At 39.6% G+C, this 13,574-nt stretch overlaps 1 protein-coding gene across 1 annotated transcript; it reads left to right on the top strand.

Moving 5' to 3' along the window:
* Positions 1 to 325: 325 nt before the first annotated feature.
* LOC121094257 (LRP2 binding protein) lies at positions 326 to 13,561 on the top strand. The gene is made up of 6 exons (XM_040607657.1): positions 326 to 1,316; positions 2,815 to 2,957; positions 3,036 to 3,141; positions 3,605 to 3,828; positions 10,426 to 10,591; positions 12,358 to 13,561. The coding sequence occupies exons 1-6, from the start codon at positions 1,155 to 1,157 to the stop codon at positions 12,421 to 12,423; spliced, it is 867 nt and encodes a 288-aa protein (XP_040463591.1). The 5' UTR covers positions 326 to 1,154; the 3' UTR covers positions 12,424 to 13,561.
* The last annotated feature ends 13 nt before the right edge of the window (positions 13,562 to 13,574 follow it).

The raw sequence follows: 13,574 nt of genomic DNA, 5'->3' as shown, positions 1-13,574 counted from the left end.
GATGTCCATGTTATATCTTGCTGTCCATCCCTAAATTTATTCTTTGAGCAGATTTTGATTTCCAGATTTTTGTACGTAAGTCTGTAGTGCCTAAAAATGCATATTCTCATAGTACTGCAATTTCAGGTGTTAGAAAAAACATCACTGCCTGATCAGAGTCATATGACCCCTTACAGCACTAAATTCTCAGGTACAGGTGCCTCCCACACTTCTTTTTCTGATGCTCAGGCCAGCTGGTTGTAAAAAGGCACTTGGTGGTTGTTTTTTTTTCCCCAGAGTTCTTTAAAAAAACAAAGCCCACACAGTCATAATGGCTAAGCTCCTGAGACAATTAATAGTTTGGACAGTATTAACAAGGGGCATTTTGTCATTGTGAGGATGTTTGACTGACTACTGCGCAGTTCTAAGCTTTTGCAGTCTGGTATTATCAAAACATACAAAAAACTTGAAGGAAAAGTATGGAGAAGAGCATTTTAATTTCAGTATTGTTTTTACCTAGCATGCATAAAAATATTTTAGTAAGGACAGCAGGCTCAGTTAACTGTTAAATTACAGTTGTTTGTGTATTTTTAAATATAGTTTCTTTGACTTAATGCAGAAGCATATACTCTCCAAGATTCTTTCTTAGAAGTGAAAGTATCTCTGCGGTTGCAGGTGATGCTTTCATAGGAAGTGTGGGGCAGGCAGCTGGGTCCATAAAGTCTTCAGACATGCAAGTTTAGCCTTTGTGAAACCAACCCTTAACTGAGATGTAAAAGCAGACTCTTAAACCCTGGAGGTAGAAGAATAGCTCACCTAAGTTAAGGATGTCAGATGGATAGGGCAGGGCATCTGAATTAGATTCTTATCTCCTTAAACTAAGAAGACTATATCTGGGGGAAGGAGAAGGTTGTCAGAATGTCTTAATTTCAGAGATGATTGTATACCAGTGCTTATATTTAGGATTTTTGTAATATATATATAAAATGAATGAAAACCTGTTTGAAAGTCCAAAGTGCTTCCACCCTATCCAACTTCCTTGCGGTTACTGACTTAGTTATATTTCTGTTTTCTGCCACTTCTATGGTTGCAATTCTTTTTCCTTTCTTCATGAGGGGAAATGCTCCAGGTTGAAAAACTGTAAGAGAGTATACACTGGAAAATTAAGCTGCTGTATGTACTCTTTGTTCTGTGTAGTGCATTGTTTATGCTGTCTTTCCCAGGGATTGTATGAAGAAGCATTAATACAATTTGAAAAAATCAAGGATACTGATTTTCAAGCCATGTATCAGCTTGGTGTAATGCATTATGATGGGCTAGGCACTAAAGAAGACCCTGTGAGTAATCTAGCTGTATGCTTTTTACTTTAAACGTTAGCTGGTATTATTAAAAGCTGCTTTGTAAGCATGATTATGTAGTTTAAAATGAAGTCTTTGATTTAGAATTAGTTTCATAAAGTACAGATATTTACAAAGAATCATTAAAGAGAGGGGTTCTGGGCTGAAGGTGTTCTAAAAAATGGCTATAAAATTGGTTTGTCTGAAAAACTTAATTTGGATTTTAAAATACAACTTCTGAGGGTTTGTTTGTACTTTGTGTGGAAGCTATGTTTAAAAATTGCTATTAATCTTAATTTCTAATAAGCAGTACATACAAATTAAAATAAAATGCGTAAAAATGAAAATCAATAACTATATTTCAAAGTGTAAAACAGCTGTTGCACAAAGATGTTTTTAAGGTACTTTCTGTTCTCTTAACATGGATGCTAAAGAAGATTGCGCTTTTGCCAGTGGTTGAAGTAATATTTTTAAATCAGGCAAATGAAGAATTACATTTGCAAAAGTTTGAAAACTCAAAATTCAAGAATTACATTACAAAAAAGGAAGATAAAGGAATGAATTGCTATAATAAAAAGAAAAGATTACATTTATTGAAGATGATAGGATGAAAGAAAGGGTAGATAACAAGATGGAAGGGCAAAATGATGAATTAAACAGTATATTAACACACCAGACTCTTCTCTGATGCTTACAGGATTGTCAGCAGAGCAGAAAATATTTTGCTGGTTTTCAGAGGCGGTTTGCTTGTTCTGTATGCCTGTATAATTACCATATTGGTTTAGCCACAAATAAACATTTCAGTAAAGTTTCATTTTTGTGTATTATGAGAGGTGAATAAAAAAGAAACCTTTTATAAAGGGCTAATTCTACTGTATTTAAACAGGATGTCAATGCTAAATTGCAACAGTGTAAATCTTGTTTCCAAAACACTTCTGAGGCCCTTGGATGATAGACGATACAGCTCCTCATATGCAATGTTGTCCACTTGCTTATCTAACATTATTCTTTTGTCGTCCATTATGAATCAAACATATTTTTAATGGAAGGACTTTGGAGCGTGCTATTGTATCACTTTGCCTCCTGCTAAAGTTGTTTTATGATTTCAGATACACTATGCAATATGAAAAAGTTTAGAGAGGTCTAAAATTGAAAACATAGCAAGTTTAGGATGTGACATTAATGTATGTAAGAACAAGAATATTTTTCAGAAAATTTTTATCAGCGAAGAAGAGTACTATAATATCAGATGAACATTTATAAGGAAATGTTTCACATTAAAAATACATTGAGAATCAAAAATCCAGGTTCTGATTAGTAACCAAAGATGAGTTCTGCTTTGGTATGACAGTGTTCTCCAGACTGTCCAGCCAATATGCCTCAGACTTCCTTCAAAGCGGAAAAAATTACCTGTCTCACAGAAGTTAGTGGATTCTCAGGCTCTTTATTTCATCCTCTTTGCAGTCTGAGTGTAATGACTAAAATGTCTCAATTTTAGGAAAGAGGAGTGGAATACATGAAGAAAATATTCTACTCTGATTCTCCGAAAGCAAGACACTTGAAGTTCGCAGCTGCATACAATCTTGGCAGAGCATATTATGAAGGATGTGGTGTTAAGCAGTCAACTGAAGAGGCCGAAAGGTAATGGCAGTCAGCAGTTTTCCTGATGAATATAAGATGCTGTGTTACTTACAGCTTCCTTTGTCCCCGTTTTCTTAGGTTATGGCTTATTGCTGCAGACCACGGAAATCCAAAAGCAAGCATAAAGGCCCAGAGTACTTTAGGAATGCTTTATTCTGCATCAGATGTAAAAGATCTGAAGAAGGTAAGGCCCACTTCTACCTTTTCAGTGTCATAAGTCTCAAATAATTTCAAATTTCACAGGAAGATTACAGTGATGTATTTGACTCTGAAAGTTGAATTTCAAGTACTGGTAGGCATTATTACTCATGTAAGCCTGTATGAACAGCCAGAATCCCTCATTTTGACTCACTTGACACTGCCAGCCAAGATTATATATTTTTTTAAAACTTTATTTTTAATATGAGTATCTGTGAGAATGATGGAATGAATTTGTCAGCTTTGGTAACCTTCACAAATCAAGCAGGTGTCACTGATTGACATCTCTGACCATAAATGACACAAGTTTAAAACCCTTAGAAGGATTCTGCTTTCTTTTATGTATAAGCACTTCTTACAGGATGGTTGATGTAAAAGCTTTTATGTAAACAGTATGCAACAGAAGCAGCTAAAGTAAATATATTCTCAACTTTGTGCCTCTTGTTTAGGCCTTTTTCTGGCATTCAGAAGCGTGTGGCAACGGAAATCTAGAATCACAGGGAGCACTTGGTCTTATGTATCTCTATGGACAAGGTGTACATCAAAACACCAAAGCTGCTTTGGAGTATTTGAGAGAAGCAGCAGAACGTGGAAACATCTACGCTCAAGGCCATCTGGTGGAATATTATTACAACCGAAAATTCTATACAACAGCTGCTGCATTAGCCAAAAGGTAAAGTTAATTTTGCTGTATCTTTTATTATGGTTATTCATGTAAGACCATGTAACTTGGATTAAAATGATTAGTAATTTCATACTCTTGTCTCTCTAACTCAAGAGAAAGAAACAGTTGAGATAATGAATTGCAAAACTTCATCTTCAAAGAGGGATGATCACAGATGAAATTAATACTATAAGGTTCTTAATTACTTAGTACAGTTGAACTTTTCTTTCTGATCCTGTGAAACAAGAGAGTCTTGAACTAGAATGCCAACTAGACCAAGCAGAAGTCCACATGCAACCCTGCCTTCCTGTCTCCTCAGTTCACAATCTCCTCTAGGCTCCTGCCTTCACCAGTCCCTTTTAAACCCCTACAATCATAGAATCCCAGCTTGAAAGGGACCTCAAGGATCACCTGGTCCAACCTTTCTTAGCAAAAGTACTGTCTAGACAAGATGGCTCAGCACCCTCTTCAGCTGAATCTTAAAATTTTCCAGTGTTGGGGAATCTACCACTTCCCTGGGGAGATTATTCCAATGGCTCACTGTGAAAAGTTTTCCTCGTGTTCAATCAGAATCTCCACAGAAGTAACTTGTACCTCTTTTCCACATAAAGTGTTGGAAAAAGGAAGTCCCCACCTTCTTTGCAGCCACCCTTTAAATACTGGAACATGGTGATAAGGTCTCCCCTAAGCCTCCTTTTCTGAAGGCTGAACAAACCCAGTTCTCTCAGCCTTCCCAGTCCTCTGATCATCTTTGTGGCCCTTCTCTGGACACGCTCCAGCCTGTACACATCTTTCTTGTCTAGCAGGGACCAAAACTGAACACAGTATTCCAGGTGTGGCCTTACCAGCACTGAGCAGAGTGGGATAACGACTTCTTTGTCTCTGCTGGCAATGCCCTTGTTTGCTCCTGTTGAGCTTGTTGCCCATCAGATTCCCCAGATCCCTTTCCACAGAGCTGCTCCCCAGCTGGGTAGATCCCAGGCTGTGCTGCACTCATGGATTATGTTTTCCCAGGTGCAAGACCTTACACTTGTCCTTGTTGAACTTCATAAATTTCTTGTTAGCCCACTCTTCCAGCCTATCCAGGCCTTCCTGCAGGGTGGCTCTCCCTTCCGAAGCATCCACTCCCCCACTCAGTTTGGTTTCATTGGCAAACTTGATCAGGGTACACTTGATCCCATCATCCAGATCACTTATGAAGTTATGAAACAGTGTTGGCCCCAATATCGATCCCTGGGGGACCCCACTTGTGACAGGCTGCCAGCATGAAAAGGAGTCGCTTACCACCCGGCTCTGGGCGCAGCCTGTCAGCCAGTTCCCCCCGCCCCCACCGCACCACACTTGTCCAGACTGCAACACATCAGTTTCTCTAGGAGAAGGCTGTGGGAAACAGCATCAAAAGCCTTGAAGAAATCCAGGTAGACAATGTCCACTGCTCACCTCGCATCAACCAAGCAGGTTACTTTGTCATGGAAGGCAATCAGGATTGTCAAGCACCATTTGCCCTTGGTGAACCTGTGCTGGCTTTTCCCAATCACATGCTTCATTTGATTTGCGATGGCTCCCAGGGGGATTCGCTCCGTAACTTTCCCAGGGACTGAATTAAGACTGAGGTAAGACTGATGGGCCTGTAATTTCCTGGATTGTCCTTTAAGCTCTTCCTGTAGACAAGGGTGATATTAGCTTTCTTCCAGTCTTCTGGGACATCCCCCCATCTCCATGACTTCTCAAAGATTATGGCCTCACAATGACATCGGTCAGCTCTCTTAACACCTTCAGGTGGATGTTGTCATGGTCCATCCATTTGTAGGGGTCAACCTCCTGTAATAGTTCACATACCAACTCCTCCTTCACCAATGGTGGGTCTGTGTTTGCCTTAGTCCAGATTTTTGTTCCCAAGGCCTGGGGCCCAACAGGGCTGGTAAAGACAGAGCTGAAGAAAGTGTTGAGAATTTCTCCCTTTTCAGTATCACTGGCAACTAACTTACCTCTCCATTTAACAGTAGGCCAATATTTTCCTTCTATTTCTGCTTGTTATTTATGTACCCGGAGAAACATTTCTTGTAGTTTTTGACATCTCTGGCCAATCCCAATTCGAGCTGAGCTTTTGCTTTTCTAACTGCATCTCTGTGTGCCCTGGCAATGCCCCTGTAGCTCTCAATGGGTACTCATCTGCTTTTCCGTCTCTGATATGCTTCTCTTTTGGTTTTGAGCAGGCTCAGAAGCTTGCAGTTAAGCCAAAGGGGTATCTTGCTCCACCTACTTCCCTTACCTTTAAAGGGGATGAGCAGTTTTACTGCTTCCAGGACAACATTCTTGAAAAATGCCTAGCACTCACTTTCTCCTTTATCCTCCATGGAAGCTTCCCACAGAGTCCTTCCCAAATGAGCTCTGAGCGAGCTGGTTTGCTCTTCTAAAACATACCGCCTGTGTTTTAGTACTAACCTCCAGCGTGCTCAGCAGGATCCCAAACTTGACAATATTATGATCACTGCAGCCAAGGCTATGACTAACAGAAATATTTACAAAGCACATTTTCTTGGTTTGTGAGTAGCAAGTCCAGCAATGCCTCGTTCCTGGTTGGCATATCTAACATTTGTATGAGGAAGCAGTTCTCTATGCATTCCAGGAAGCTAATGGATGACATGTGAGCTGCTGTACTGTTCTTCCAACAAACGTCTGGGTAGTTGAAGTCACCCATAAGAACCAGGTTCTGGTGACCTGAAGCTTAAGTAACCCAAATACTGCTTTGCTGGCCTTACTGTCTTGGTGTAAAGGGTTGACAGCAGACACCAACTGTTAGATCCCCCTCTGATCTTGACCCAGAGGCATTTGATAGGGTTTCCACAATCATCGTAGCTGACTTCTATACATCCAAGGTTCTCCATAATATAAAGCATGAATCCTCCTCTTCTTCCCTGCCAGTCTTTACAGGAACAGCCTATAACCGTTCATCATGATTCTCCAGTCAGGTGAGCTGCCTCACCACATTTCAGTTATTCCTACGATACGGTATCTTTCTGACAGGGTGTGGATCTCCAGTTCTCCTGCTGTTGCCCAGGCTGCATGCACTGGTATACATACACTTGAAGTTGCTGGTCTTCTGGTTCTCATCTTGGGAGGCACCCAAGGAACATTTGTCGCCGCTCTGGTTGGTCTGGCTTATTCCACAGCTGGTTGTAATGGCACAAGCATTGCCACTTTGTACCCTGCCCCCCAGGTCCTTCAGTTTAAAGCCTGCCTCACCAAGCTGGCCAGCCTGCTGCCAGAGATTCCCTCGCCTCTTCTAGACGGGTGATCCCAACCCTCCTTACAGGCTACAGTCATCAAAGAACATCCCATTGTCATAAAAGCCAAAACCCTCATGACAGCACCAGCCACAAAGCCAGAAGTTGGGTTGCACCGTGTATTTCTGGCTGCACCCTTTCCTAGTCTGGTAAAATGGAAGAAAAGGTAACTTGGGCACCAATACTTTTTCACTTGCACCTCCAGGGCTTTTTTGTAGCCTTCCTTGACTCTGTCCAGGTTCCAGCTTGCAGTGTCATTCAAAACAACATGAAAAAGTAGCAATGGATAGTAGTCTGTGCTCGTGACAAGCTGTGGCACCCTCTTGGCAACACCTTGGACCTCAGCTCCTGGAAGGCAGCATACCTCTCGTGACTTCCCTGTCAGGCTGGCAGATGGGCACCTCAGTACCCCTTAACAGTCACCTACTACAAGCACTTGTTCCTTTTTTCGGCGTCCACTGCGTGCTGCTGTTAGTTTCTCCTTGCTGACCTTGCTTGTGGTTGTCTACAGCTGTTAAAGCTTCATATACTTTTTCGGTTGAGATACAGGAAGGTGTAGACTGAAGCAGAGTCCTGCTTTTGTGGGTCACCAGGGTCCAAGATGCCTCATTCTCTGTGGTGTCTGCCACAGCAGCATGGTTCTGCAACCACTCATCTATCTCCACCTCACCCCTCCAGTACTGCAAAGAATACAAGCATTCCCACCATCTTACATCCCATCATTTCCCTTGCTCTGTGGCTCAGCGTGCTTTGGTCCAGTACCTGTGTCATTTACAGGAAAAGCAAGCATTGATACTGCCTGGGATCCTGCATTAAGCACTGTGAGTAGCACAGCCTGGGACCTACAAGTAGCTGCTGCACACAGTACCAAGTTACCACCCTTTAGTTTTCTGTTGCTGCTTACAGGGATGTGTACTGCACAGGCATTTTGAAGCCTGGGCAAAAAAAAAAAAAAAAGGCATCTGCATGCAAGCAGTTTCTGGTGATTGCGTAGAGGTACAGCTCTGAGCCACAATTAGGCAGCACTGACCGACCTTTTCACAGGCAATCGCTGTGGGACTCACTGCTCTACATACTCTGGCGTGGTTTGTGTGCTGCAGAAATAGCAACTTCTGTTATAGGCTGCAATATTTAAAATAGCCAGTCTGTATCGAGTTTCTGTATCTTGAACTACTCATGGAGGAGAAAAGCAACGTTCGTGACAGTTCTATAGCTGATCAACAGCATACTTCTGCAACAAACCTCCAGAGCTGGCCAGTATATGGTTAAAAATTCAATCTGTCCGTCAGATTTCAATTTGCTGGAAATAAGATGCAGACATGAGTGCCTACTTATACAAGCTACACATAGTATTATCCATGCTTTCTGTGGTATGTTTATAAAGCTGCTGCTGCCCAGCAATAAACATGTCACAACTTACCCTCTTAGAAAAGCTGCACCCTTGTATATATATGTCACTGCACAGCAGTACCTCCGGTAATTCAGTAGTTCAGGTGAATGATGTTTGCTATACTCATTGCTGAGAAGGATTGTTTTCTCTCTGAACTGTTTCTTTCCTTTTGCACTTTAAGTAGACTGACAGCCATTCAGTCCAGTCTAGCTTGTCTTGCTTGGAATGCATCCCCTCCAGTCAATAACTACATGGTGGATTATTCAGACAAGTAAACAGTGCACTTCATCAGCTGCAATTGTGATTGCAGAAAATAGCAATGAAATCCCCTATACAGCCAGAAGTGACAATTTCTGTACCAAAAGATACTGCCACCATACTTGAAATCAGTTCCACTTAACTGGGATTGCAGTTGGCCTTGAGGCAGAAACCTCAGCAGTTCAACCAGCTGTATCAAGCATCGGTACCTTTTCTTCTAAAATTTTTCCTTCTATGTTCACACCAACTATGCAGTTTGTTACGTTATGTACAAACATACAAACATGACATGATTATGTATGGTAGAACCTCGCCTAATATTTGGAGTCTAGATCACCTACTGATACTTCACTTCAAATCACAACTTTGTTATCCCACACAGTTCTACTTACCCATTGCTACGGTAGGTTCTCGAAGTCAACTGCGCTGAACTGAGTTTTTGCCTGACTTGACAGGATATTGTTATTTGCATGAGCATTCTGTTGTGCACCTTTTGGAAAGGAAGGCAAAAATGCTATGCATCAGAAAACATAAAAGAGGTAATAGGTTAACGTTATTATATTTGAATGTTCTTGCCAATAAGCTTGCATATTTTTTTTATTTTTTTTTTACTCCTGTCGTGTTACTGCATTTGTTAATGGCACCAAATTAAGTGGGAGAACATTCCTCTCAACACATTAAAGTGATTTAACAAGCCCTGACTTGCAGGGGGTTAGTTCAGAATAATCTTTCACAGACATTGATTTACAGAGAGTAGCTACAAACTGCAGCGACTTGCACTTTTTTGTCAAGTCTGTGACTATTTGACACAACAACAAACTACAATGATGTGTGAAGCAGCATATAATTACTGTATCTGTAAAGGATATGGGGCTCGGGAGTTTCTGTTTTAAGACAGTAGTTAGAAAAAAAAACAAATCAATTCCCACTTAGAAAATGATGTACCTAGTACTAGAGTAACAATGCTAGGCAATTATAGCCTGATAGTTAAAAAAAAACGTTCACTTTGTCCTCCTGATTCTTAAAATAGTTCTTAGTAAAAACAACATGCTGAAAATAAGGTGACAGCAAGCAGATGCATGCAGAAGATCAAAAATAATTGAGCTTTAAGTGGTTGTCGTAAGTGGGTCTTATAACCTGAGGCTCTCAAGTAAGTCCAGGATCTTCAGATTACTAAGATTTGCCAATATCCTAGCAAGAAGTTGGAATTCTAGAACCACGGACTGGTTTGGGTCGGCCTTTTAAACACCACCTAGTCTCAGCCCCCCTGCTGTGGGCAGGGACACTTTCCACTAGATGAAGTTACTCAATTGTATGAATTAAGAGCTTTGCCTGTCTTCCATATATATGTATTTATTTTGATGGAATACTTTAAATAGGAACAATTAGCATAAAATATGCTGCATTTTATAACTAATGTAACAATAGTGAAAGTGACTGCAAAAGTTACATATTTGTTTTGTATTTACTATCACAACATCCAAATAAGACTAACTTCAAATCAAATACTCAATAGAAGAATCCTCATCAGGTTGCCACATACATGTAAATTTCAGCTTGTTTTGGATTAATGATGTAAATGGAAGGAGGCATTGTCAAGTCATGTATGGTCAACTTTAATTATTGTTTGAAATAGCATTATCTAACTTAATGCTGTAAATTCCACAACAGGGTTACAGAAAATGATGACATCAAGATGCTAGCAAAGATAACTGATTGTCTTCCTAAATACATAGCCAAGGGGGTTGCTATGGCTGCTTTCTACTTGGCTCGATGCTTCCAGCTTGGCCGAGGTGTACAGCAAGATCAAGCCACTGCTAAAAAATACTATTCTAAGGTAAGCTGGGTAAATCTTACAGACCAATGTAAGTCTCAGGAAATTGCATGATACCTTAGATTTGAGTCTTTAAACTTGCTGTTTGGTTAAAGATTCCAACATTATTTATGTTTAAAAAAAAAATCTCTGCAAGAAAATTAAGAGTGATAAAATCGTATTGAAACCTAAAAATAGTCGTGAAAGGTACTATCTGACCACTTGCTTAAGCAAACAACTCTGCCAACCAACAACAACAAAAAAAAAATCTGTGATAATCACCACTGCAAAGAGCTTGGTAACTTGCAAGATAAATTAGCCAAAAGATTTGAATAATTTTATCCCCAAATGATTTCCTGTCTGTCATTCTCTCAAGCTGAAAAAATTGTAACTTCTCCTCTAACAATTACGACCTTCATTAACCATGCTTAATCAGTTGTAACTGGTTGTCATGCTTATTTTTATGTTTACGTTTTTAGCAATAGCTGAGCATCTACTGTCACTGATACACAGGGGAAAAAATAGGCCACATTTTTTGGTAATTCTGAAGTTTAAGTAAAATTTACTGCTTGAGGAAAAAGATCGATAATGGCTTCTAGAAGACAAATCTGATAAATATCAGTGATGCCTAAAGGTACTGTTGAGGCAAGATGATTATGCCAACTGAACAGAGCGTAGCAAGACTGGATCTGTGCTTCAGAGAGACTCTTGATTTTTGTGCACGTAGAGACCATTTGTTTCCTCAAGTAGAATAACTTGATGTCCAGCTTGGTGCAATAAATGGAGAGTTATGTAAATGATAGATTACAAATAACAGTTTTTGTGGCTCCTTACTCAGGTAAGCCACTGAGAGAAGAGGCCTAGGAGAGCAGGCGGTTCTCTGAATACATACATTTTATATGTTTTGTTGTCCTGCTGTGGGAAGTGCTACAGAAGATAGGACGAGGCGCAGATAAGGAAAGAAATATGAACTGGGGTGTAAGGCACACTGTAGCCAGCAGTCCTAGGTAAGCCTTAAGGCACAGAAGAGGCCCATCAGGATTAAATTGCTGCACTGCTTTGTAATTACAGAAAAATTACAACTTTCAGTCATCATTCTGTAGCTATATGTCTGAGACTGATCTAGGAACATCACTAACTTCTTAGTGTAAAAAGAGATGATTTCTATTGACTGGCGCCATGCATCTCTATATCAACAACAAAAGAGAAGGAGCAGAAAATAAACAAGGAAGCTACCTGAAGCCGTAACTTGGGACCAAGTAAAGGACAAGAGCTGTGGTTGTGTTCAGTTTCTTTTGTACTTGGAAAATATTCTGGTGTTAACTGTACAATTATACCCACTTAAAATTAAAATCATGTTTGCTTTTTTAATTAACTGCTCAGCTGTGGTTTTGACCTACTGTTCTTGGACCCAGTCAGTTTTGAAAGAGGCAAGAAAAAAAAAAAGATGGGTATCCCAGGGGATACTGAAATAGATGATGGAAGTGAATGAAACTGACCCAGTCTGTATGCAGATTTGTGTTTCTGACTGGTGACAGCAGATGCCATACGGACAGAATAAAAACAAACTCAAGACTATAGTCTAAAGTACGCTCATTTAAAATATGAATTTTTCTTCCGTGGCATCAGAAATAGGGATTTAAAGCTGAATATATTAACTCTAATACTTTAACAAATTCGTTATCTCAGATAATGTCAACAAAACTTCAAAGACCTTATTAATGTTACATTGACAACATACAATTTTATTTTAGATATCAACTAGAGCTCCCTATTCTTTGTTTTCAAAGGCATGCCTTCTGGATCCTGGTGTTGCTTCTGACCTTGAACTGGCAGCCAATCTCGGGAAAATATAGTGTTTCCTTTAACTGTGACTGGTACAGAAATGTATTTCCTACAATAAACCATCTTTAATCTGTAGCAATTTTAGACTGTTCATCACTTACTGCCTGCTTTTCAACTTTCAATAAATTAAAGCAATTTACAAATTCTTTTTTATCTTAAAAAAAAAAAAGGGGAAAGCAAAATGCTTACACTCTTTCTTCAGCTGAGATGAGGCAAAGGCAGATGTTTTAAAATGGTATTGGAGACTTCAGGTTTACTAAAGACACGTTACTGGGACAGATGTCCTGTGTTGTCTTCATGTGTACTGATAATGGCACATGAATCAAATCAAAACCAAATAAAAATTTCTTTTCTGCATTTTTAGTACTTAAACATTACATTTTAATTTTCTTGTCTAGTTTTCACATACAACCTATTCACAGGTCAGAACCATTTTAACATCTTGTGAGTGGTCTGTATACTTTCTTTCACATACTTTTGCAATGTCTCTCAATCTACTCACATGTCTTAATGCATTTTACTCTTGGACTGCAGAGAGTCTAAGTTAGAAATCGGCCCGTACAACACTAAACTTGACACGGTTTGAACTGTAAACTTTGAAAACGAGCAAATACTAACAGAACTATGAAAAAAGCCCACTAGTATGGCAACACTGAATATACATGTACCCTGCACAAGGCCTGTACTCCTCAGTCCTTCATACTACACTTACACTGCCTCTGTTTGTATTGGAAATAGTTGAAATCTTTTTGGCTAGGAGTGTGTACGCCGGAGCAATGTTATGCTGAATCTTTTATCAAAAGATACTTTGATTAACTGCTGGTAAACTTTGCTGATTGCTATGGTAAGCCTGAGCATTTCTAAATACCTGTTTATTTGTAAAAGCTTGCTTCTTGGGATCTGCACCACAGCCTAGAACTTTCTTGAATCTGTTGGAACAGAAGGCTAGATGTTACTAAAAACACTGATTTACATATAGCATGCAGATTTTACGTACCTTACAATATAGCCGGTCTTAGCTGCAAGCAGTTTTTCTAAAAGCACAGCTATACTGAATTTAAAAGAAAGTAATGACTGTCACCTAGGGATTTTTGATGATGTTTAATTATTTAGATGTGCATTAAGACCATATTTACATATTTTTTACATAAATTAAAAAAAA

The sequence above is a fragment of the Falco naumanni genome, chromosome 1, assembly GCF_017639655.2.
Source record: "Falco naumanni isolate bFalNau1 chromosome 1, bFalNau1.pat, whole genome shotgun sequence".
NCBI lineage: Eukaryota > Metazoa > Chordata > Aves > Falconiformes > Falconidae > Falco > Falco naumanni.
The sequence above is the reverse complement of the archived record's forward strand: the minus strand, read 5'-3'. Positions and strand labels throughout refer to the sequence as shown.